This window comes from Fringilla coelebs (genome assembly GCF_963513975.1).
Source record: "Fringilla coelebs genome assembly, chromosome: 4".
Lineage (NCBI taxonomy): Eukaryota > Metazoa > Chordata > Aves > Passeriformes > Fringillidae > Fringilla > Fringilla coelebs.
Window position 1 is genome coordinate 1,625,839 of NC_140032.1, and position 24,304 is coordinate 1,650,142.

The 24,304-nt window shown below is 52.8% G+C and overlaps 1 protein-coding gene across 4 annotated transcripts in view; it reads right to left on the reverse strand.

The window, feature by feature from the left end:
• Positions 1-24,304, reverse strand: part of DYSF (dysferlin) — a gene marked incomplete at its 5' end in the record, with an annotated part of 79,401 nt that overhangs the window by 28,805 nt on the left and 26,292 nt on the right. For 2 of the 4 annotated variants that reach the window (XM_084204876.1, XM_084204875.1), the window contains 17 exons: positions 2,712-2,774; positions 6,507-6,580; positions 7,668-7,833; positions 8,755-8,916; positions 10,233-10,334; positions 13,124-13,150; positions 13,850-13,879; positions 14,716-14,856; positions 15,671-15,852; positions 18,584-18,661; positions 18,897-19,002; positions 19,660-19,833; positions 21,290-21,432; positions 21,966-22,071; positions 22,163-22,277; positions 22,552-22,718; positions 23,519-23,650. In XM_084204876.1, coding sequence (XP_084061002.1) covers positions 2,712-2,774; positions 6,507-6,580; positions 7,668-7,833; positions 8,755-8,916; positions 10,233-10,334; positions 13,124-13,150; positions 13,850-13,879; positions 14,716-14,856; positions 15,671-15,852; positions 18,584-18,661; positions 18,897-19,002; positions 19,660-19,833; positions 21,290-21,432; positions 21,966-22,071; positions 22,163-22,277; positions 22,552-22,718; positions 23,519-23,650 — 1,968 coding nt within the window. Of the gene's footprint in view, positions 1-2,711; positions 2,775-6,506; positions 6,581-7,667; positions 7,834-8,754; positions 8,917-10,232; positions 10,335-12,254; positions 12,297-13,123; positions 13,151-13,849; positions 13,880-14,715; positions 14,857-15,670; positions 15,853-18,583; positions 18,662-18,896; positions 19,003-19,659; positions 19,834-21,289; positions 21,433-21,965; positions 22,072-22,162; positions 22,278-22,551; positions 22,719-23,518; positions 23,651-24,304 lie in introns of all 4 variants that reach the window. The other 2 variants (XM_084204877.1, XM_084204878.1) reach the window with 2 other exon arrangements.

Here is a 24,304-nt window from a genome sequence, read left to right on the forward strand (position 1 = left end):
TGGATCCACCTGGGACAGTGGGAGGTGTCCCTGCCCATGGGATGGGATGAACTTTCAGATCCCTTCCCACCCAAACCATTCCATGATCCTACAAACCACGGCTTTGGAAATCTCAGAGTTTTCTCTGGGAATACTTTCCCCCCTCCCCAGTGGCAGTGCCATGGGCTGTTTCCCAGCTGGGAATATTAAAACCATCAGGAACATTCCGGGGTGGGGGGGGCAGTGCTGGGATGGGAACCATTCCCAGGAGGAGCCGTCCAACACCCAGAGCTCTTCCAAGGAGCAGTAACCGGAGAAGCCGTGAAATGTGGGCTTGGATTTGGAAGGAGCAAACACAGCAAACAACCAATTATCCCAAATAGTTTACAGACATGGATTGGCTGGAATTGCCTCCACTCGGCTCCATTAACGTCTCCTGGGATGGGGGATTGGGAAAGCAGCGCGAGCCGGAGTAATGGTGGAGTAACAGCAGAGTAACCATGTTGTAGAGCTCCTCAGCAGGGAATGGAGGAGCAGAGGTGTCCAGGGGGTGCCCAGGAATCATGGAATTATGGAATGGGAAGGGACCTGAAAGCTCATCCCACCCCATGGATAAGGACACCTCCCACTGTCCCAGGAGGATCCAGCCTGGCCTTGGGCACTGCCAGGGATCCAGGGGCAGCCACAGCAAATCTGGCAATTCCAGCCCAGCCCCTGCCCACCCTCCCAGCCACCAATTCCTTGCCAAGATCCCAGCCCAATCTCCCCTTTCCCAGTGGCAGCCATTCCCTGCCTCCTGTCCCTCTGTCCCTTGTCCCCAGTCCCTCTCCAGCTCTCCTGGAGCCCCTCCAGGCCCTGCCAGGGGCTCTGAGCTCTGCCTGGAGCCTTCCCTTCTCCAGGGGAACATTCCCAGCTCTCCCAGAGCAGAGGGGCTCCAGAATCCCAGAATGGTTTGGCTGGGAAGGGACCTTAAAGCCCATCCCATTCCCACCCCATCCATGGGCAGGGACACCTCCCACTGTCCCAGGCGGATCCAAGCCCCACTGTCCAACCTGGCCTTGGGCACTGCCAGGGATCCAGGGGCAGCCACAGCAAATCTGGGAATTCCAGCCCAGCCCCTGCCCACCCTCACAGGGCAGAATTCCATCCCAAGATCCCACCCATCCCTGCCCTCTGGCATTGAAACTCTTCCCCCTCCTCATTAACGCCCCGGCCTGAGGCAGATCCAGGTGAAATCCAGGACCTCCCTCACACGCTCCGCACGGAGCTGGATTTTTTTGGCTGGAAAAGCTTTTTTCCAAGATTTCCCCAGCTGCAGCCCCTGGGCCTCATTCCCAGCTCCCGCTTTTGTGCGGAGCTCCTGAGCCATAAAGGAGAAGGAGCCAGGAAGGAAGATGGGAACCCTGTTTTCCAAGCCAGGATGGTTTTCCCAAGGAAACACTCCCATCTTTCTGCAAACTGGGGTTTATCACATTGACTCCCATTCCTGGGGAATCCTGGAAGAACCAGGACAACAGGATGGTGTATTCCCACCTAATATTCCCGTTGTTTGATTTTAAATTAATGCTTTGTAGCTTTTCCCTCTTTTTGTTTTTTTCCCCCTGGAGTTTCTCTCTCCTAAACCAAAAACACATCCATGGAAAATTAAAAATCTGGATGGATAACGGGATGAGGGGGGTTATTTCAGGAATTTTTGTTTCCATAGTCGGGATTCCAGCACTGCCACCTCTCTGGGCTGGAGAAATCCATCCATTGCACAATATTTGGATCCTTGGAAGCATCCAAGGCCAGGTTGGAATGGGCTTGGAGCCACCCGGGATAGTGGGAGGTGTCGCTGTCCATGGAAATTGTGGAATGGGATGGGATTTAATGTCATTCCATGATTTCATGGAGAACCTAATCGGGATGAATTTGGGATGAAGGGAATTGCTCCTCTGGAGCGCTATCCCTGAGAAGGCAAAGCAGATCCATTTCCCTCCCTATAAAACCCAGGAAAATCCCAACATCTGCTTCTCTCATGGAAAAAACACAAAGGGAGCAGGAAAAGGGAAGGGATCCTCAAGTCCCATCCCATTCCACCCCATCCATGGGCAGGACACCTTCCACTATCCCAGGTGGATCCAACCTGGCCTTGGGCACTGCCAGGGATCCAGGGGCAGCCACAGCAAATCTGGGAATTCCAGCCCAGCCCCTGCCCACCCTCCCAGCCAGCAATTCCTTGCCAAGATCCCAGCCCAATCTCCCCTTTCCCAGTGGCAGCCATTCCCTGCCTCCTGTCCCTCTGTCCCTTGTCCCCAGTCCCTCTCCAGCTCTCCTGGAGCCCCTTCAGGGACTCTGAGGATTCCCTGGAATTTTTCCCTTCTCCAGGTGAACATTCCCAGCTCTCCTGGCTTTTCCTCCCAGCAGAGCTGCTCCATCCCTCCCATCATCCTGGTCCCAACCTCTGGATCACTCCCACACTTCCATGTCCTTCCTGTACTGGGATCCCCGAGCTGGGGATGGAATTCCTTCAAAACCCCCCTCATTCCCTTCGGAATTTATGGAAAACCCAAGGACACCGGGGCAGCCAGCTGGAATTGCCATTTTCCCAAGCAGCAAGCGGGATCATTCCCAGAAGGAAAACGCCTCCTTCCATCTTTATCCGCGTATCTTCATGGACTCAGGTCATTAATTAAGCAATTGATTAATTAATTAAGCAATTAATTAGCAATTAGAAAGGAAGCGGTACCTACATGAGGCGGGGCCCGGGAATCCGGGATGTTAATTAGTGCTGAGCTCGTCAAACCCTCGGGAAGCTACAAATTAAAATGATCCGTTATCCAAGGAATTCCGGGAACCGGGATGAACGCGCAGCAGCGAAAGCAACAATTAATGGGATTAATCCAAACTAATATTCCCAGCCCTGGGGTTTCCCAGGATGAGGCAAATTTGGGATGAGCGCAGTTTGTTTTCAGGGATCTTCAGCAAACAGCTGGAATGAGGTAGAGGAAAAATGGGATATCAAAGGGGAAAAATGTGGAATTGCTGTTAGTAATTCCCAGTGGAGGGGAGGCTTTTCCCTGGATACCGTGGGCTGCAAACTCAAGGAGTTACCCCAGAATCCAGGGAAGGATCTGAGCCAGGGGGATTCAAAATGGGATTGGGAATGCTCAGGACCAAAGCCCAGGTCCAAGCCCAGCTCATCCTGGGCAAACCAAAACCCGGGATCACATCCGTGGGCAGGAAGCGGCAGAGCTGCTCCAGGATTCCAAGGATCCCTTGGAGGTGGAAAAGGGGGAGGAATGAGAGGTTCTTCCCAGAAAACAGCCAGGTTTGAGGATCAGACCAATCCTGACAGCATTCCCAGTTATCCAGCTCACGCTTGTTCCCAAAACCCTGCTCTGATCCCACCAGATCCAGACCGGCATCCTTGGGCCAAACTCCACAATTTTCAGGGAAAACATTCCCTGAGGATCATTTTCCACCAGGATTCCCATAGGGAAAACATCCCATAGGGAAAACATTCCCTGAGGATCATTTTCCGCCAGGATTCCCTCGTGGCTCTGGGAACAGGGAACAGCTCCTTTCCAGCTGCTTTATCCATGAGCAGACAGAACAAATCCCATGGAGATGTGGAAGTCCTTCCCAAGCCTCTTCCCATGGGAATGAACCCTCGGAAAACACCAGGAAAAGAGCAGGCAGGACAGGGCCTGATCCAGCAGCCTCTTCCACAAATTCCACCTTTCCAAAACCCCATTCCGTGTCCTTTTCCCAAAGAACCAAAGCCATGATTTTTGGGATTTTCCTCACTTTGGGTGAGCGGGATGTGATTCCCGTGCACTTAAACTGGTTTTAAACTCCAGCTGAACTCCTGATCCCGCTCAGATGAGACGGATAACGCGCTCCCAAACCTTGGAGCAGAGGGATTTCACCTCTGGTTGTTTTCCCAATTTTCCAGGGAAAGCAACAAAGGGATCCTTTGTTCCAACCATCCTTCGGAGCAGGGACCAAAGCCAGGCTTGGCAAGGAGGGAGAAAAACTCCGGAGCCACACAAGGAAACGCATCCATGAAAAATCCTGGCTCCTGCTTCCAAAGAGCCCTGAGCACGAGCTGCTGGCTTGGGATCCATCCCTTTTCCCGGGAAAGCGGAGCAGGATGGTCCCTGCGGGCCGGGATTGCTCCTTGACCTGCCAAATCTGGCCCGGGATGGGCGGAATGATCCCAATGGTCCATCCACGCCTCAATCCGTGTCCACCTCCAGGAGAGGAGCAGCTTCCAGGGCCAAAATTCCCAGGTGGGAATTTTTGGGTTGGCTTTCCAGGAAGAAGCTTCCTCCTTTTCCCGAAATAACAGGAAAAACAAGGAAAGAAACAAAGGGAGAAGAACAAATGGAGAAGGTCAAACTGAAGAACTCCATTGGTGGCAGGGGGATTATTTGGGAAATGTTTTTTCCAGGAAAAAAAAAAGTCCAGAATTTTCCACTTCGGAATGGTTTTGTCACACCCCTCTCCCCCTTTTCCTGCTGTTTAAACTCTCCCCTAAATTTGATCTGAGCTTGGAGACACTTCCAGTAGAATTATCCCAGGGAACAAAGCTCCAGGATTCCAAAGCTCCATCGCATTCCTTCCTCTGGAATCTTTGGGATGGGATCCCACATTCCTGGGAGCAGCTCCCAGAGCTCCAGGGGGTATAAAGGGAGGCGAGCCCCTATCCAGAGATTTTATTCCCAAAGGAAAAAATGGGAGCAGGTTTGGCCACCAACATGGTTTTCCATGAATAAATCATGGAAATCTGAGCAGAGAATTCCAGGGATTCGTGGGCCTGGCTGATCCCACTCTGGACATCCCAGGGTGTTCCCCCCATCCTGACCACTCAGAAAAACAGGACAAACTGGGAATCCCATCAGTGGGAATGTCAAAGCACTTCCAGCACTGAATTGTGGGAAATCCCAATTCCAGATCATGGGAAAACCCTGATCCAGGTCATGGGAAACTGGGATCAAGCTCCACATCTCAAGTTGGGATCCCACAGATTCCCACATTATTCCCTCAGTTATCTCCCAAGTTTTTCCGTCCTGGACTTAAAAAAGAGGGATTTTATAACAAAAATCCCCGTTCCCAAATTTGGTGTTTTCCACGGACACGCTCCAGATGCTTTCCTGATAAAAGATGAAGCCCAGCTGTAAATTTTAAGGATAAATCCTTAAATGGGAAGCAAAAAGGAGGGAATGAGGCTGCTTTCCCAAATTCCCAGTGCTCCAATCAGGAGCATTTTCGGGTGCTGCTTTTCCCTTTCCACACTTTGCACCTGAGCCAACTTTTCCCAATTCTCCTGTCCCCATCCCAATGGAGCCTGAAGGATTTCAGGACAAGATCCCAGCAGAGCTGTGAAAAGGATCATGGAATCATGGAATGATTTGGGTGGGAAGGATCTTAAATCTCATCCCATTCCACCTTTTCCATGGGCGGGGACACCTCCCACTATCCCAGGTTTCTCCAAGCTCCATCCAACCTGGCTTTGGAAAATTCCAGGGATGAGCATTTGGAATGCGTGGGAATGAGCAGGGCCTCATCCACAGTTTTTTGGGGAATTAGCCAAATTCCTGGCTCCCAGCTTGATGTGGGACTCAGTGGCTTGGTTTACACCACAAATATCCAAAAGCACCAGAAAATCCTTGGGAATAGAAACCCCCAGGAGCCACCAAGGATGTGGATAAAAAGCAGGATCCATGCCCAAGTTGGACATCTTGGATTCAGCAGCTCCTCTATCCCTGGAATTGCTCAAGGCCATGGAAACTGAGGCAGGAAACACCTGGAAGGCAGATTCCTCCCAGAAACTCCAGCTTTTCCAGCCCTGTGGCATCCAGGAATAGGGAGAAGGGAAATTCCAGCCCTCAGTATCCCACCACGGGATGGGAGACTGGGAAAAGATCCACCAAACATTCCTGACACCATTCCCAGCTGCTCCAGAGGCACCGGGATCACCTTGGGATCCGTGCATCCCACTCACAGCTCGGCACAGGTCTGTCCCAAAGATTCCTTCTGCTGGAGAAGGAATCCGAGGACTGTGGACGCTGGAAGTTTCTGGAAAAACGGAAGCTCTAGGGGCGTGTCCATCCTGATCCATTCCCAAAGGAATGCTGAGATCCCTCCAATTCATTGGAACTGCACCAATTCCCCACTCCCACCGCCATGGATTTGGGATTGGGGATTCTGCAGTCCCAGTCCAGTAAAATTCCTGCAAGCCAGGAGCCAAACTGGGAAAAGAAGACCCCGCCACGGAGCAAGGACGACGGAGCCTCAGGGAATTTTTGCTTTCCTTGGGAAGAACCTGGCACGGATTTCTCTCCCTTGGGAAAGCAAATCCAGCCCCTCATTCCCAAGAGAGGGAATGAGGAGGAGTTTGAGGTTGTTCAGGTGAGGAGAGGGAGGGAAAACACATGGAAGTTGGAAAAGGATGGATCCAAGAGGATCCGGCCTCACACTGGCACCTTGGATCCACCGGAGCACGGAAAGAATCTGGGATCTTCCCAGGGTATTTTCCATACCTGGATGGGGATCAGGGGCTCTTTGTCATCGATGTCGATGAGGACCTCGTCCCTGGGCGTGAGGCTGACGTCATCTGCAAGCGGAGCAGGGCGGCACCGTGACCCCAGGATTTGGGAATCCCGGAGCCCAGGAACCGTGGGATCGACCTCCAGGAGTGATCCCAGTTTCTCCCAGACCCCACCTCCATGATCCCAATCTCATCCAGACCCCTCAGACCATCCAAAGTTCGGCTCCAGATCCCAAACTCATCCCAAACAATTCCCACCACACAAAGTTCATCTCCATGATCCCAAACTCATCCCAGACATTTCCCACCATCCAAAGTTCATCTCCATGATCCCAAACTCATCCCAGACAATTCCCACCATCCAAAGTTCATCTCCATGATCCCAAACTCATCCCAGACAATTCCCACCACACCAAGTTCATCTACATGATCCCAAACTCATCCCAGACACTTCCCACCATCCAAAGTTCATCTCCATGATCCCAAACTCATCCCAAACAATTCCCACCATCCAAAGTTCATCTCCATGATCCCAAACTCATCCCAAACAATTCCCACCATCCAAAGTTCATCTCCATGATCCCAAACTCATCCCAGACAATTCCCACCATCCAAAGTTCATCTCCATGATCTCAAACTCATCCCAGACAATTCCCACCACACCAAGTTCATCTCCATGATCCCAACATCTCCCAGACCCTTCCAACCATATTAAGTCAATCTCCAAGATGCCAAACTCATCCAGACTTTTCTCACCACCCAAACCTCATCTCCAAGATCTCAATCCCATGATCCCCATCCCATCCAGGGCTCCAAGGAGTCAGGAGAGGGACTTGGGACAAGGACATGGAGTGTCAGGACAAGGGGGAATGGATTGAACTGAAGGAGGGGAGATTTCAATGGAATATTGGGAAAAAATTCCTGGCTGGGAGGGTGGGGAGGGCTGGGACGGAATTCCCAGAGCAGCTGTGGCTGCTCTTGGATCTCTGGCAGTGCCCAAATCCAGGTTGGACATTGGGGCTTGGATCCACCTGGGACAGTGGGAAGTGTCCCTGCCCATGGATGGGGTGGAACAGGATCATCTTCCAGTTCCCTCCCAACCCAACCATTCCACGACTCCTTGAAGGCCACAAATCCCGACATTCCCACGGACCTGGCTGCTCCTGGGGTGCCCCGGTGTCCTGCTGGGAGGGATCCCAGTAGAATTCCTGGAGGGAGCGGATGGTGCACTGCCCGACCACAGGTCTCCGGCCGAAGGGGCGGTTGTCGATGATCTTCAGGATGATGGGGGGGCTGTAGAGGCTCTCCTTGGGCAGACGCTGCGGGAAGAGGGAAGGGAAGATGGAATGAGGCTGGAAAGGGAGGGCAGAGGTTCTGCACCACCCCCCAAACACCAAGGGCAGAAGGAACTTCACCAGAAGAACCATTTTTACGGAATTTTGAGGTCCTTCGCCAGAAGAACCAGTTTTATGACACTTCCACATGGTCCGTTTTTATGGGGTTCTAAGGTCCTTCACCAGATCCATTTTTATGGGATTTTGAGGTCCCTCACCATAACATCCATTTTTACAGGACTGTCCTCCACAAGATCCACTTTTATGGGATTTTGAGGTTCTTTACCCCAATATTTAATTTTATGGGACCTCCAGGTGCTTCAGCACAAGAGCCATTTTAATGAGACCTCCGAACCCTTCAAAAGATCCATTTTTATGGAACTTTGAGGTTCTTGACAAAACATATATTTTATGGGACTTTGAGGTCCTCCACTACAAGATCCATTTTTAGGGGACTTTGAGGTTCTTCACCCCAATATCCAATTTTATGGGATTTTGAGGTTCTTCACCCCAATGTCCAATTTTATGGGACCTCCAGGTGCTTCAGGACAAGAGCCATCTTAATGAGACCTCCAAACCCTTCGAAAGATCCATTTTTAGGGGACTTTGAGGTCCTTCACCACAATATCCAATTTTATGGCACCTCCAGATCCTTTGGAACAAGATCCCTTTTTCTGGGTCTCTGAGGCCCTCCACAAGACACATTTTTATGGAACTTTGAGTTTCCATTTTTATGAAACTTTGAGTTTCCATTTTTATGGGACCTCCAGGCCCTTCAAAAATCCGCCTTTCTGGGACTTTGAGGTCCTCCACCAGACCCATTTTTACAGGATTTTAAGGTACTTTTCCCCATTTTTGAGGGCCTTCCCTTCCCCCTGCGCCACCCCAGGCCTGCTGGGACCTCACCACTTCCATGAAGAGCACGCAGACGTCGAAGTTGGGGTTCTTCTTGACGTTCTTGATGACGCCGGACTGGACGCGCTGCCCGCCGCACTCCACCAGCAGGCTGGGCGAGGTCACGCTGGCCAGCTGGAAGCTCTTGAGGTTCCTCAGCCCCCAGGCCAGGATCTGTGGGATGAGGGGACACCAAATCCTGAGCCAAAGCTCTGCTTCCAGGCTTCCATGGAGCTCCTCAGCAGTGGAAGAGAACGTGGAGGTCCAGCCATGGAGGACAAGCAGGGGCGGGAATTATGGAATCCTTGAGGTTGGAAAAGACCTCCAAGGTCATCGAGTTCAACCCGTGACCGATCCCCCACCTTGGCACCAGGAATTCCTTGGACACTTCCAGGGATGGGGATTCCAAAGCTCCCCGGGCACTTCCAATGCCTGATCAGCCTTTCCATGAGGAAATTCCCCCTTATATCCAACCTGAATTTCATCCTTATCCCAGCCCTTTTCCCCTGAACTTCATCCTTCTCCCATCCCTTTTTCCCTCAACTTCATTCTTATCCCATTCCTTGTTCCCTGAACTTCATCCTTATCCTTCTCCCTTCCCTCATTCCCTGAACTTCATCCTTATCCCATCCCTCATTCCCTGAACTTCATCTTTAACCCATTTTTTGTTCCCTGAACTTCATCCTTATCTCATTTCTTGTTTCCTGAACTTCCTCCTTATCCCATCCTTCATTCCCTGAGTTTCATCCTTATCCCATCCCCTCTTCCCTGAATTTCATCTTTATCCCATTCCTTGCTCCCTGAACTTCATCCTTCTCCAATCCCTCATTCCCTGAACTTCATTCTTATCCCATTCCTTGTTCCCTGAACTTCATCCTAATCCTTCTCCCATCCCTTTTTCCCTGAACTTCATCCTTCTCCAATCCCTCATTCCCTGAACTTCATTCTTATCCCATCCCTCGTTCCCTGAACTTCATCCTTATCCTTATCCCATCCCTTTTTCCCTGAACTTCATCCTAATCCTTCTCCCATCCCTTTTTCCCTGAACTTCATCCTTATCCCTTCCCTCATTCCCTGAACTTCATCTTTAGCCCATTTCTTGTTCCCTGAAATTCATCCTTATCTCATTCCCTGTTTCCGGAACTTCATCCTTATCTCATTCCTTGTTTCCTGAACTTCCTCCTTATCCCATCCTTCATTCCCTGAGTTTCATCCTTATCCCATTCCCTCTTCCCTGAACTTCATCTTTATCCCATTCCTTGTTCCCTGAACTTCATCCTTCTCCCATCCCTCGCTCCCTGAACTTTGTCCTTATCCCATCCCTCGTTCCCTTGGATCAGATCCCAAAACCCCCAGCTCCACCTTCCTGTCAGGGAATTGTGCAGAGCCAGAAGTTCCCTCTGGAACCTCTTTTTTGTTCTTTTGGAATCGCACCCCAGAATCCATCTGGGATGGCGTTCCCGGCTCTCATTCCCGGATCCGTGGCTCACCTCGATGGCCGTGCGCTGCAGGACGGGTTTGATTCCCTGCGGGACCATGTAAACGTTGGGCTCCCGCTGCGGCGGCGGGTAGGGAAGGTCGGAATCCGCGGACTGCGGGAGCGGAGAGGGAAAGGAAAACATCAGGAAGCGCCAGGATGAGATCCATGTTGGATCCGCCCGGAATCTCCATCCTTGCCTAACGGATCTCTCCCAGGAAATCCAGGACAGCCAGAGGAGAAAGGTGAGGAATGGCAGGATGGAGGTGCCGGAAAAGCGGTTTAATCTCTTTAATCCATCCTAGAGAAGATCCAACATTCCTGAGCTTTTCCCAGGGATCTCCTGGCCGAGGTTAAGCCATTTTTAGGGAATGACAGGATGGAAACGCCTCTATCCCATCCTGGGATTGTGGCAGGGATAAAGCAGCAGCAGCAGCAGCGGGGGGCTCGTAGTTGTGTGATTCCCAAAAAATTTAGCGGGAGCAGCGCTGTGGGATGGGGGATTGGCATTGCCCCTGGATCCGGGAAGGGGCTGTGGTTCATCCCACATTTCATGGATAACCCAGAAATCCGTGGGACAGGGCTCAGGTGAAACTACCTGGGAATTCCTTTGGGATCATCCCAAATCTGGGAGGCAGCCAAGGAATCCTCAGTTTTCCTTTCTGGAAGAGGAGAGTGGGAGCCAGAATTCCTCCCCTTTTCCTGCATCTCCCAGAGCCCCCGGAAAGGCCGGAATGAAAACAGAACCTCTGGAAATCCATCCCAGGAGGATGGAATTCTCTTCCAGATGGAATTTTTTTGGATTCAGTGATGTGTGGGTGTGTTTTAATTATGGGACTGGGTGAGGGATTGGCTCTCCAAAGGGATTTTCCACATGGAATCATGGAATGGTTGGGGTTGGAAAGGGCCTTAAGGATCATCCAATTCCAACCCCCCTTCCTACAAAATTCCAAGATTTAATTTTCCTTGGGAATTGCTGGTTCATGACTCCTGCTGCTTGTTAGAAGGAGGTTTTTGGGAATTCCATGTGGGAGGAGGTGCCTGGGATTCCCACATGGAGCAGCCATTCCTCCATCCCATCATCCACATGCTCCCAGCATGGGTTAGTGCTGGCAAGGAATGGGAATTTTATCCGGGATAACCAAAAGGAGAAGGGAGAGCTGCAGAGAATTCCCACATTCCCTGGGCTACCTCTGGAACTCTAATTCCCAAAAAAAACTCATTTCAGGCTGCCCAGGCCCGAAATCATGGAATGGTTTGGGTTGGAAGGGATTTTAGAGATCAATCCTTCGGCAAATCCAGTGGGAAATCCTTGGGAAAGAGCGCCTGCCCCATCCATCCTCTCCAGGATCAACTTGGATTTTAACCCTGCGTCATTCCAGGTTTTTTTACATCCTTCCTGCTGCTCTCCCAGCGGGTTTCCAGGCCTTCTCCTGGATTCCAGCTGAATGTCAGAGGACGGAATGTTGGAACAGATGGGAATGAGCAGGGAATGCCAGGGACGAGGCGGGAGCATGGAAGGATCAGGATAGGACTGGGAAAAAGCAATTCCCAGACAAAGCCGGCTGGAGGGAGGAAAATCCATGAAAATCCCGCTGGGAGCCAGGATGGGTTGAACAAGGATAAATCCGAGGGAATCCAGGCGGCAGGGAACTCTGGAGATCATGGATTCCAACCCGGATTTGGATCCAGGATGAGTGAAAATCAACACGGATGAGGCCAAGACAAAAAAAAGGCTGGAAAAGATTCCCAGTTTAAATGGAAGCTGGGATGCGATCCAAAGATAAATCCCAGAGTTCAGTGGGAATTTAGCCCCAAAAGGCCATTCCCAAGAAAAAATGGATAAGGATGGAGCCAGCCTGGTCCTTCAGGAGCATCCATGGGGCACCGGAGGCTCCGGCTGGCACCAGTACTCGGGATGCAGCCTCAGGAATTTTGTCGGGATGAGGTTCCTGCAATCCTGCTCTCCCAGAAAGGCTCTGCCGGGATTTTCTTGGATTCTGGGAAAAGGGAAGGAGAGGGAAGGGAGTGATACCCATTGGAGGAGCCCCTCCGAGAACAAGGCAGGGATGCAGAGCTGTGGAATTCCGCCCCATCCCGGAATTCCGGCGGTGGGAAGAAATGGAGGAAAAAAGAGGAGAGAGATGATTACGGACAATATGGAACAGCGGGATGAGCTCCCAAGGCAAGGCGGTTTGGGTGGGAAAAAATTCTTGGGAAAATGTGTTTATCCCATCCAATCCAACCTTTCCTGGGAATGTGGCTCAGGTCTTTCCTAGCTCGTCTCCTGGATTTTGGGATTAACGGCTCAGAGCACCACCACAACATTCCAAGAGTTGCTCCCTTTCCCTGCCTGGAGTTTTCCAAGATCCCAACTCTTGGTTCAGCCTGGGATTGGCTCCATGGGATGCACAAGGATGAAGTCTTGGGATTCTGGGTGTGGAATCAGAATCGTGGGAATGATGGAATCATGGAACACTTTCCATTGGAAAACTCATCCCATTCCATGGGCAGGGAACCTTCCACCATCCCAGGTCGCTCCAAGCCCCATCCAACCCATCTCTGAATTTTTCCCGGGATGAGGGCTGAAAATTTCCTTCAGCACAACTGGAACAGCCCAGCACATCCTTGATTCACAGCAAATTCCCTACGGAAAGTTTGGAATTGGGGTTTCCCAAGGGCAGCCCAGCATTCTGGCTCCGGTATGCCCGGGACACCTCATTCCAGAGGGTAAATGGATCCCAACATTCCCAGCCATAAGGAAAAGCCCACCTGGCCAGAGGTCACTCATATTCCCAAATTTCTGATGCTCCCAACTTGACCCAATCTGGGAAAAAGAGGATTTCCCAAGGAAGCAAGTTTGAACAATTCCAAGATGATAATAAGGAATTCCCAAAGACTCACCTCATCCAGGCTGGAGGAGAGCTCGCTCTGGGAAAGAGGAGGAGAGATTGGAATTACAGGAATTCTCATCCCTAAGCCCATCCCAAGGTTTATAATTGGAGCTGACATCCAAAGGGAATCATGGAATGGTTTGGGGAGGAAAAATCCCTAAATCCCATCCAGGATGGGATCCCATCCCTCCCACTATCCCAGGTGGATCCAACCTGGCCTTGGGCACTGCCAGGGATCCAGGGGCAGCCACAGCAAATCTGGGAATTCCAGCCCAGCCCCTGCCCACCCTCCCAGCCAGCAATTCCTTGCCAAGATCCCAGCCCAATCTCCCCTTTCCCAGTGGCAGCCATTCCCTGGCTCCTGTCCCTCTGTCCCTTGTCCCCAGCCCCCCTCCAGCTCTCCTGGAGCCCCTCCAGGGACTCTGAGGATTCCCTGGAATTTTCCCTTCTCCAGGGGAACATTCCCAGCCCTCCCAGCCTGGCTCCAGAGCCTTTGGAGCACCTCCACGTGATCCTCTGGAATGGGATAAATTTGCCCTGTCAGGAAGGAGCTGCCCCACTCCCAGTTTTCCTTATCAGCTGAGGAAAAGTGGAATCTCTGTGCTTTAGGATTCCTTCATCCTAAAAGAATTCCCTGGGAGAGGATGGAGGGATTGCTGCAGCGCTGGAAACGGGCTCCAAATCCCTGGGAAAGCTGGGAATGATGCTGGGTTTGCAAGGAGGAGTCAGGAATTACCTCAAATCCAGGGATGTGATGAACAGCCGGCTGCAGGGAGAGAACACAATTCCCATTAACATTCACACTGCTAATTCCTCTTTTTCCAGGAGGGAAACTTCAGCCCCTTCCATCCCCAGCTCTAAAAATCCTGGATTCTCATCCAGCCGGGAAGCACCAAAGCCACCCAGATGATTCCCACTGGGATCAAACAGCTCCTCTGGGAGCACACCTCATTCCAAGGCTTTTCCAAGGCCTTTCCCATCCAGTTCTGAGGGATGAGGAGGAGGAAGAGGCCACTGTGGATATTTGGGGCCTTGTCCTGGTGTTTGGGCTGGGATTTCCAGGGAAGAGGGAATTGTGGGATTCCCATTCCCAGATAAACTTCAGGGCTGGGAAGGAAGAATAGGATACAGGGACTGAGCTTCCCAAGCCATCCCTTTTTTCCTGGCACATCCGGGATGCAGCCATTGGAAAAGCTGGAGTGGCTTCGGCTCTCCTAAACCCCCTCCAGAAATAACCCAAAGGAAAGGGCAGCATTCCTTATGGATTTGGCAATTCCCAGCTCCCTCGATATCCCTGAGACTTCCCCAGGACTTGTCCGAGGAGAGAAGGATCCATCCAGCCCATCCCACTTGGAATTCTGCATTTTCCATCAGGCCAACCCTAAACCACCTCTTTCCCCACCTGGAAAACCTCATCCTATGGAATTATCCCTCAAAAACCTCATCCTATGGAATTATCCCTCAAAAAGGGACAAATCCCAAACCCCTCCGGTTCTTCGCAGGCCCCAAAGGCACCAATGGACAAACCCACTGCCTGGAAAAGCTGGATCCTGAGGAAGACCCAGAATTCCGGAGCATTCCAGGCTCAGGGATGGATCTCACCTTTTCCCTCTGGATCAGCTCGAAGGCAGCCAGGAGCTCCCCGACATTCCGGCCGGATTTGAGGACGGGATACCAGGAGAGCCGGGGCGAGCGCTCCAGGCTGGGCCGGCAGATGCAGCGTCCCATGAATTCATCCGCGCCCTGGAAAGGGAATTCCAGAGAAATGGGAATTGGGATTGTCCTTCCCATCCCTCTTCCACGAGGAATCCATCCCCCCCCACCCCAGCCAAAAATTGGGAGCGAGGGATGATCCCGTTATGGGATTGGGGCAGGAAAATGAATGGGATTGGTGCTCACAGAGCCTCCAGTTTTCCAACTCCTCCCTGGAATTCCTAAGGCTGGAAAAACACCTTTTTAGGAGGAGAACACCTTTTTAGGAATTCTTATCCCAGGTTTTCCAGAGCAGGAACTTGGTGCCTTTGGCAGCTCCTAAAAATCCCATTCCCTGCTCCACACTGGGATCTTTGGAATCTTTCCTGCTTCCTGCTGAGAAGGAGCAGGAGAGGGGGAAAAAGATTCCTGATATATTCCTGAGCCCTTCCCAAGGTGTATTCCAAGTGCTTTTCCACACAATTCCCTCCTGCACTTGGTTTTTCCAGGGTTTTTTTTCCCCAGCCCCGTTTTTCTGGGAAAAACCTCGAGTTCCTGCCACTGACCCCTGAGAATTCCATAATTCCCAGACCCTCTGGACATCACAAACAGTAGAGGGCGCTTCCCTACTTCCATGACTGCATCCAGCTTTATCCCGAGCTTTTTTCCATGAAGAAACTCCGTTAATTTTCCCACTTCAAATGACAATGAGGAAGCTCAATGAACGGGACCTCAAGGACACCCACAGGGTTTTCCCTGGAATTTTTCCCCTCTGGAATGTCCACCTGAAGGCCCGAACCACCCAGAGATGCCGGACATCGCATTCCGGAAGTTGGGAATTCCCAGCGGGAATCGCCACACTCACATAGGTGTCGTGGTCATAGATTTCCACCAGGATGTTGGGAGGGGACTCGGCCACGTCCTGAGAATTCCCGAAAATCTCGATCTCGTAGAAGATCAGGGTCTGATCCCAGGTGGGATTCAGGGTGTTCTTCTCCACCACCGTCTTCTGGCTCTGGTGCAGGAAGGACACGATGGCGTAGGGATCTGCGGGAATGGGATTCAAGGGTTGGGATTCAGGGATGGATCCCAGCTCTGGCTCTTCCCGGAATTCCAAGCTCCATCCAGAACCGGCTCCCAAAGAATTTGGGAATTCTCAGCTCGCTCCATCTCACCCTGAGTTCCCTCAGGTCTTGCTTGAGGAGAGAGGAGCTGCCCAGTCTATCCCACCTGGAATTCAGCATTCCAAGCCCAAACTGCCCAGTTTTCCAGGCGTTTTTCCACCTGGAAAAGCTCAGTCTGAGAGCTGAGATTGTTCTAAAGATCCAGGGAAATCTTGGAGCCACTTCCGGGGCCTAAATGGACTCCAGGAGAGCTGGAGAGGGATTTGGGATAAGGGAAGGAGGGACAGGACCCAGGGAATGGTTTCCACTGGGAAAGGGGAGACTGGGCTGGGATCTTGGGAAGGAATTCCTGGCTGGGAGGTAGAGGAGCATCCCATGCATCCCTGGATGCAGATTCCAGGAACATCCCACACATCCCTGGGGGCTTTAATGGGAGCCAAAGGATGCAGCTCCCAGGATTATCCCACACGCCCCTGGATTCAGATCCCAGGATTATTCCACAAATCCCTGGGTGCAGATCCCAGGATTATCCCACGCCCATGGATTCAGATCCAAGGAACAGCCCACACACATCTCTGGATCCAGATCCCAGGAAAATCGCACATTCCTGGATACAGATCCCAGGAAAATCGCACAGTCCTGGATCCAGATCCCAGGAAATGGCACATTCCTGGATCCGGATCCCAGGATGATGCCCCAAACCACTGCATTGATATCCCAGGATTGCCCCACACCCCCTGGAAGCAAGGCCAGCTGATCCCAGCAGCATTCCCCCTTTACACCCCCTTTTCCAAGGAATTGGGGCACCAGGGGCTGGATTTCCCCCTCTATCCACACTTAACAGTCCAGGACCACTCGGACATTCCCAACAACCCAGTCTGGGAAGAGCCTTTCCCACTTTTCCTCAGCCAAATCCTTTACAATAAACAAAAAACCCCGGATTTGGAGTTGCTTTCCCCCCTTTTTTTTCCCCCCATTTTTCCCTCCCTTCTCCTCCCTTTTTTTTTTTTTTTTTTTTTCATGGAAGCCTCTCTAAAGCCCCTTTGTTGGGAGCAGGGAATGTTTATTTTTCCAACTGCCGAGCTCCTTTAATGAACTCCTTTATTCCCGGCAGCGGGAATCACAATCCCACATTGTGGAACGTTGCCGCTCGTGTTGTCCTTGGCCGGGATTTTTCCAAAGGAAAACGATTCCGGACTCCCCTCCCGGGCCATGAGCTCACCTCGCTCCCACCTCCTCATCCCAACAAGGAGCCTTTTGTGGGAATTCCAGGCGGGAGCAGGCACTGGGGGATTTTTTTGGATGCTCTGGGGTGTTTATTCCCAAAAATCACATTATTCCAACTACAGGGAAAAGCAGGATTCCCTCAGGATCACGGTCCAGCTGCTTCCCCAGTTTTGGGATTGACCCTGTTTCCCATCATTCCTGGGATGTGTTGTTCCAAGTGGGGCTGAAATCCCAGAATTTGGAGGGAAATCCCACCCAAATCCCTCAGTAAATTCTCATGGGAATCGAGCAGGGATAGCCCTCGAGAGATGTTGGATCTCTCCCACCAGTGGACTCTTTTCCCGGGATTTGGGACATTCCCCATCATGCAAGCTCTGATCCAGAGGAGGTGACATTCCCTTTTCCCACTTTTCCAGCTCCAAAGCATTAATGGGAATGCCTGGCTGGGATGGCCCAGCCTCCAGGGATGAGAATGTGGGATTTTCCGGCATTCCATCCCCCCTCAACCACATTCCAGAGGGATGCTCCACCTGCATCCAACCATCCAAGCACCTCCAGCACAGAAATCCCATGGATAAAAGGATTTTCCTATTCAGACTTCTTTCTTTTCCCAAAAAAACCCAGCATGGGAAGTCCTGACCCCACCAGAACAATCCTGGGAATTTCAGAAATCCCTGGGCTTATGATGGGAAAGGGTGGAGCAGCAGGACATGGAAAACTCCTCCACAGAGGCCAGCCCCTGTTTTCCACCTGGATTCCCTTTTTTCCATGGAAATCCCCTTCCTAAATCCCAAATCCCAGGGACTGCTGTCTCCCTGTACAGCTGGGAGAAGGGGGATGCTAAGAAATTATGGAATCATGGAATCCCAGACTGTTTTGGGATGGGAGGGACCTTAGGGATCATCCAGATCCAAACCCATGGGCTGGGAACCTTCTACTGGATCGAATCCAATAAGGAATTTCCTGAGGATGCTGGAGAAGAAGGGGCCAGACTGTGCCGAGGTCCTGATTAAATCCTGTCACCCTCCGGAATTTTCCCTGGCCATATCCCATGGAAGTTTCTCCCTGTGCTACATCATATCCAGCCTGGAGAAGGGAAGGCTCCAGAGATTCCCTGGAGCCCATTCCAGGCCTAAAGGGGCTCCAGGAGAGCTGGAGAGGGACTGGGGACAAGGGACAGAGGGACAGGAGCCAGGCAATGGCTGCCACTGGGAAAGGGGAGATTGGGCTGGGATCTTGGCAAGGAATTGCTGGCTGGGAGGGTGGGCAGGGGCTGGGCTGGAATTCCCAGATTTGCTGGGGCTGCCCCTGGATCCCTGGGAATGACCAAGGCCAGGCTGGATCCACCTGGGACAGTGGGAGGTGTCCCTGCCCATGGATGGTCCCTCTCTTCCCAGAATTCCATGCCGGTACAGAACCGGACTCACCGGAGAAGCTGTCCTTGTCCATGGCAATGAGATCCCGCGCCTGGTAGAGGTAACAGCGCAGGTGGAATCTGTTCCCGGCTGCCGGAAGAACGGGACACATGGAAAAGATCCCAGGGAGATTCCATCATCGCTCATCTCCCATCTGAGAGAGCCCCGGCTTAATCCCCCCGGGATATCCCAAACTCCGATCCTGGAGCCTGTGGATGTTCCCATAAGCACCGTCCTCCCCTCCGCCCTTTTTCCATCTTTATTTTTCCATCTTTTTCTGGGAAAAGGATGGGAAACGCCTTTCCCGCTCCCCCGGGGTCCTCACAGTCAAAAATGCAGGAGATTGTGGGCCTGTTGACTCCGAAACTCAGGGTGGACGCGGATTTTCCGTCGGATTTTCCATCATCGCTCTTGTCGTCTGTCACTCCTCCCTGCAAGGAAAACAGTGGAAAGTCAGGAATGCTGGGATCACCTCCAGAGCCAGGATTCCCCTCGAGATGGAATTCTCTGGGGTGTCCAAAAAGAGTCTGGGCTTCCAGCGTTCCCCAGAATCCTAAAATCCAGGTTGGAAAAGCTCTTGGAGATTCCTGAGTTGTCCCAATTCCCCACTGGCCTCTGAATGTTTGTGGGAAAAGGAACGATTTCCAAGGCTGAGAATTCCCATTTGCGGATCCCATGGGAAAAAGGGGAATAGGAACAATCCCGCCAGGAGCACTGGGGGTGAGAGGCAGCCCCCCAAGACGGGAACAGCTCATGGAAAACACCACGGAGCCGCTTTTATCCCAAAGGGATCAACTCTGGATTGGAGGGAAAGACAGAGCAAGGAAAAAGGGGGAAAAAAAGCCAAACAGGAGAGGAAAAAACTTCCATAAAAACACAGAATGGGAGCTTTGTGCTGTTTTGGCTCTCATGGAATCATTGGAAAACCAGCGGGTTGGGAAATCCAGAGTGCGGAGAAAGTCGGGAACAAAGAGGAAAAGCGGGGAACAAAGAGGGCGGATAACGGAAAACAGATAACGAGCGGCCGATAACAAGTGGCCGTAACATTCCCAGGCAGAAATTTGGGAATGGGAGAAGCTGTTCCCTACCAGAGCCCCTTCCAAGGCGAAGACGGCGGCGGGGCCGGTGCGCTCCAGAGGCTCCATCCGGCGTCTCCAGCGGCGCCGGCGGAAGGAGTCGGAGCGGCGCTGCTGGAGGTGGAAGCGCCAGCCGAAGAGGGAAGCGTATTCCCAACCATCCCCGTCCAGCTCCTCCTGCTTGTGCTGCCAGACAGGGATCACGGGGATCAGGTTTCCCAGGATCGACCCAAAAGCTGGATTTAGGTTTTTCGGGATGTTGTTGGATATGGTTGATGCACCCCAGGGTTTTCCCTGTGCCTCCCCCAGGTTGGAGTCACGGAATGGAGTCATGGAATAACTTGGAGAATCATAGGAACATTCAGGATGGGAAAGATCTCTGAGGTCATTTGGTTTCAGTTGGGAAAAGCCGTGGAGATCGCCATGGAATCATGGAATGGTTTGGGATGGAAAGGGCTTTAAAGCTCAGCCACTTCCAGGGACACCTCCCTCCATCCCAGTGTGTTCCAAACCCCATCCAGCCTGGCCTTGGACCCTGCCAGGGATCCAGAGGCAGCCCCAGCAAATCTGGGAATTCCAGCCCAGCCCCTGCCCACCCTCCCAGCCAGCAATTCCTTGCCAAGATCCCAGCCCAATCTCCCCTTTCCCAGTGGCAGCCATTCCCTGCCTCCTGTCCCTCTGTCCCTTGTCCCCAGTCCCTCTCCAGCTCTCCTGGAGCCCCTCCAGGGACTCTGAAGATTCTCCAGAATTTTCCCTTCTCCAGGGGAACATTCCCAGCTCTCCCATCCTGGCTCCAGAGCAGAGGGGCTCCAGAATCCCAGAATAGTTTGGGTGGGAAGTGACCTTAAATCCCATAATCCCATCCCATTCCACCCCATTCCATGTTCAGAGACACCTCCCACCGACCCAGGTGGCTCCAAGCCCCACTGTCCAACCTGGCCTGGGACATTCCCAGGATGGACCTGGATTCTCCCAATCCAACCATTACCACTGCTGGATCCCCCCTGGGGGGGAATCCCATCCTTCCCCCAATCTCTGGGACAAATCCCACTTGGAGCGGGATCCCTGGGCTGGGGCCAGACCCTGCCCAGGCCTGTGGAGCTCCAGCAGCCCTGCATCCCATCCCACTTCTCCCTTTTCCATAATCCCAACTCCTCCCATAACTCTAACGCCTCTGGAATTTCCCCTGGATCATCCACCCCAAGCCCTGGAAGGTTTTTCTCCCGGTGACACCCACAGCAAATGGGGTGAGAGTGGCTACAGTTTTCCCAAAAATTTTCAGGGAAGGGAGACAAGTGGCCCTGGGAAGCGGCGGGGAGGAGGGAGGGGGACCGAGGAGTGGAAGCAGCATTCCCGGTCCAATGGCACCATCTAGAGGGAAGCGGGATAGGGACAGGCTGGGAAACCGGCCCTCCCCCATTTCCCACACTCCCGGACTTTCCTGGATGTCCCCATCCCACCCCACATCCCAGCCAATCCCTCCGGAATGTTCTCCACCCCGGGAATGTGGCGTTTTCCACTGGAAACCGGGACGAGCCTCCCCAGTCTCCAAGGAAAAGCAGATCCTCGCAAAGCCAGGCCCCCACCCGGAGGGACAGGGCCCCATCCCGATCCCGTGGCACCTTTTCCCAGCCAATCCCACCTTTCTCACGGCTTCCATGCGCTCCAGGTCGCGCCGGCGGAGCCGCACCCAGCGCCGGCGCCGGTGGGTGTGGAACATCTTCTCCGCCGGCACCCAGGCCTTGGGCTTGCGCTCCGGCGGGATTGTGATCCCGTATTCCCAGCCTTGGGAAGAAGGGAATACCTGGTAGAGGTGGGAGAAGAGCCTCCCTGCCTCCCGGCCTTGGCTCCCACCAGGAATTTCCAGCAGTGAAGGCGTGGCTGAATCCAGCACAATTTCCCAGTTGTATTTCCCTCCTTACGGCACAATCCATCCCTCTGGAATGCCCAGGGATGGATCCGTGGTGTCCTTGGCTCCAAATCACACCCTGAGGACTCTTCCCTCCCTCCCTCCAGCCATTCCAACCCCCAGGACCATCCCAGTAGTCTCCAGCCCGGTGTTTTCTTTTCCAGCAGGATCTTCCCAGATTATCCCAGCACTGCCTTTGGGAATTCCCATCCCACAGCTCCAGGGAGAGACAAATGAAAAGGATCTCCCAGAACCTGATCCCTTCTCCTGATCAAGGTGCCACAGCCATGGGAATGTTTTCATCCATAGGCCATGGAAAGAAATCCCAAAGTTCCCAAATTCCAGGTCCCCAAAATTCCAGGATCCCAAAATTCCCAAATCCCAGATCCCCAAATTCCGTCTTTGGTACCTTTCTCATCCACAGCCCTGTTGAGATCTGTGTCCCATTCCACATCTTCCCACTTCCAGCCTGGAGGACACTCAATCTCATCCTTGGGAAGGACCTTCTCCCCGTTCTGTGGGACACAGGGAATTTTCACCCAAACCGATCCCTAAATTTCCCCCGGGATTCCAGCCCGGCTCCCAGAATTCCCAGTTTTCCCTCACCACGTCCGTGTAGGAATCGGTCATGTGGATCCACTGCCCTCCGGGAAGCCGGACCTGGTTCTCAAACACCTCCTCCACGAAGCTCAGGTGCCCGGCATCCACGTCGTGCAACAACCTGAATCCCGGGATTCGCCAAAATCAGGGATTCTCCCCCCCACCTTCCTCCTTCCAAATTTCTCCTGCCCCTCCAAGCAAAGCTCCTCCTCAGGAAAAACCCAAACCAGGATGAAAATCCCACCCCAAAGCGCCTCAGAGTTTTGGAGCATCCCAAGATTCGGATGAGGGGGAATCACTTCCGTGGGCACAGATGAGGAACCACGGGGGCAGCCCAGATTTTGCCACCGGATTTTGGGATTCCCGGGAATCCTCGGTGGAAAAGCCCCACTCACGTCTTTTCTGGGCAGATGAACCAATCCCCAGCCCAGGTCCATCCTGCGGAAGGCCGGAAGCTGTCCTTGGGAAGCTTGATCCGGCCGGTGACGTCAGAATATTTGGGATAAGTGAGGCCAGTGGTGCCCCAGTTCCCCACCAGCGCCAGCTTGGTCTGGTTTTCATACTGGGAAAGCCAAAAAAACCATGGATTCGGGGTTGGAATTACAGAATTCCATGAAGAATCCCATAGAATCCTGTGGATAATCCCTGCAGAGGGACAGACCCCCGGGGAAAAGCCCAACCCATTCCACAGCATCCCAATTTTCCCTTTGTGAGGGACGACACAGCTCCATGACTCATTCCCAACTTTCCCCTCAGTATTCCAGGCTGAGCTGGTGGGAACAGCTCCTCCTTCCCACAGGTTTTAGGTTTTAGGTCCAGCTCGACCCCTTTTCCCACAAGGATGGGGATCTTTTGGGAATGTGATGAGGTTTTAGGTTCAGTCCACCCCCTTTTCCCACTGGGACAGGGATCCTTTGGGAATGCGATGAGGTTTTAGGTCCAGTCCACCTCCTTTTCCTGCCAGGATGGGGATCTTTTGGGAATGTGATGAGGTTTTAGGTCCAGCCCACCCCCTTTTCCCGCAAGGATGGGGATCCCTTGGGAATGCAATGAGGTTTTAGGTCCAGTCCACCCCCTTTTCCCACCAGGACAGGGATCCTTTGGGAATGTGATGAGGTTTTGGGTCCAGCCCACCCCCTTTTCCTGGTGGGATGGGGATCCTTTGGGAATGAGACGAGGTTTTAGGTCCAGTCCACCCCCTTTTCCCGCAAGGATGGGGATCCCTTGGGAATGCAATGAGCTTTTAGGTCCAGTCCACCCCCTTTTCCTGCTGGGATGGGGATCCTTTGAGAATGTGATGAGGTTTTAGGTCCAGCCCACCCCCTTTTCCCGCCCGGATGGGGATCCCTTGGGAATGCTCACGGTTTCAGCGAAGACGGAGAGTTTTCCTTCGGCGAATTGGTTGAATTCCTTCTCATCCACAGCCAATCCAAACCAGAGCCGCACCCGGATCTGCGCCGGGATCCGCGGCCCCATCACGTCCTCCTGAGGGTACTGACAAGGAAAAGGCCCCCGGGAAGGGATTAACGGGAATTCTGGGAGGGTGGGAATGAAGACCCCTGGATGGGGCAGGTGGGACATGGAGCGGTCATGGGATAATGTCAGGAGTGGGCGGAGAGCTTTGGGATTATGGAATTGAGTTTGGAAAAGACTTTCAGGATCATCCCAACGCCACCATCGATATCCCTAAAATGTGTCCCCAGCTGACCTTGAGGAGCTTCAAAATTCCAGCGGTCCTGGACAGGATCAGGGATAGGATCAGGGTCACAGAAAGGTCAGGGACAGGGACAAGGACATGGACAGGGATAGGGAAAGGGACATTGAGAAGGTCAGGGGCAAGGACAAGGTCAGGAACAGGGAAAAGGACAAGATCAAGGGGAGGGAAAAGGTCAGGGACAAGGACAAGGAGAGGGACAGGGACAAGGACAGGGACAAGGTCAAGGAAAAGGATGAGGACAGGGTCAGGGACAGGGAGAGGGACAGGGACACAGACAAGGTCAAGGACAGGGACAAGTTCAGGGACATGGAGAGGGACAGGGGCAGGGGCAGGGACAAGGACAGGGAAAAGGATGAGGACAAGGTCAGGAAGAAGGTCAGGGACAGGGACAAAATCAGGGACATGGAGAGGGACAGGGGCAGGGTCAGGGA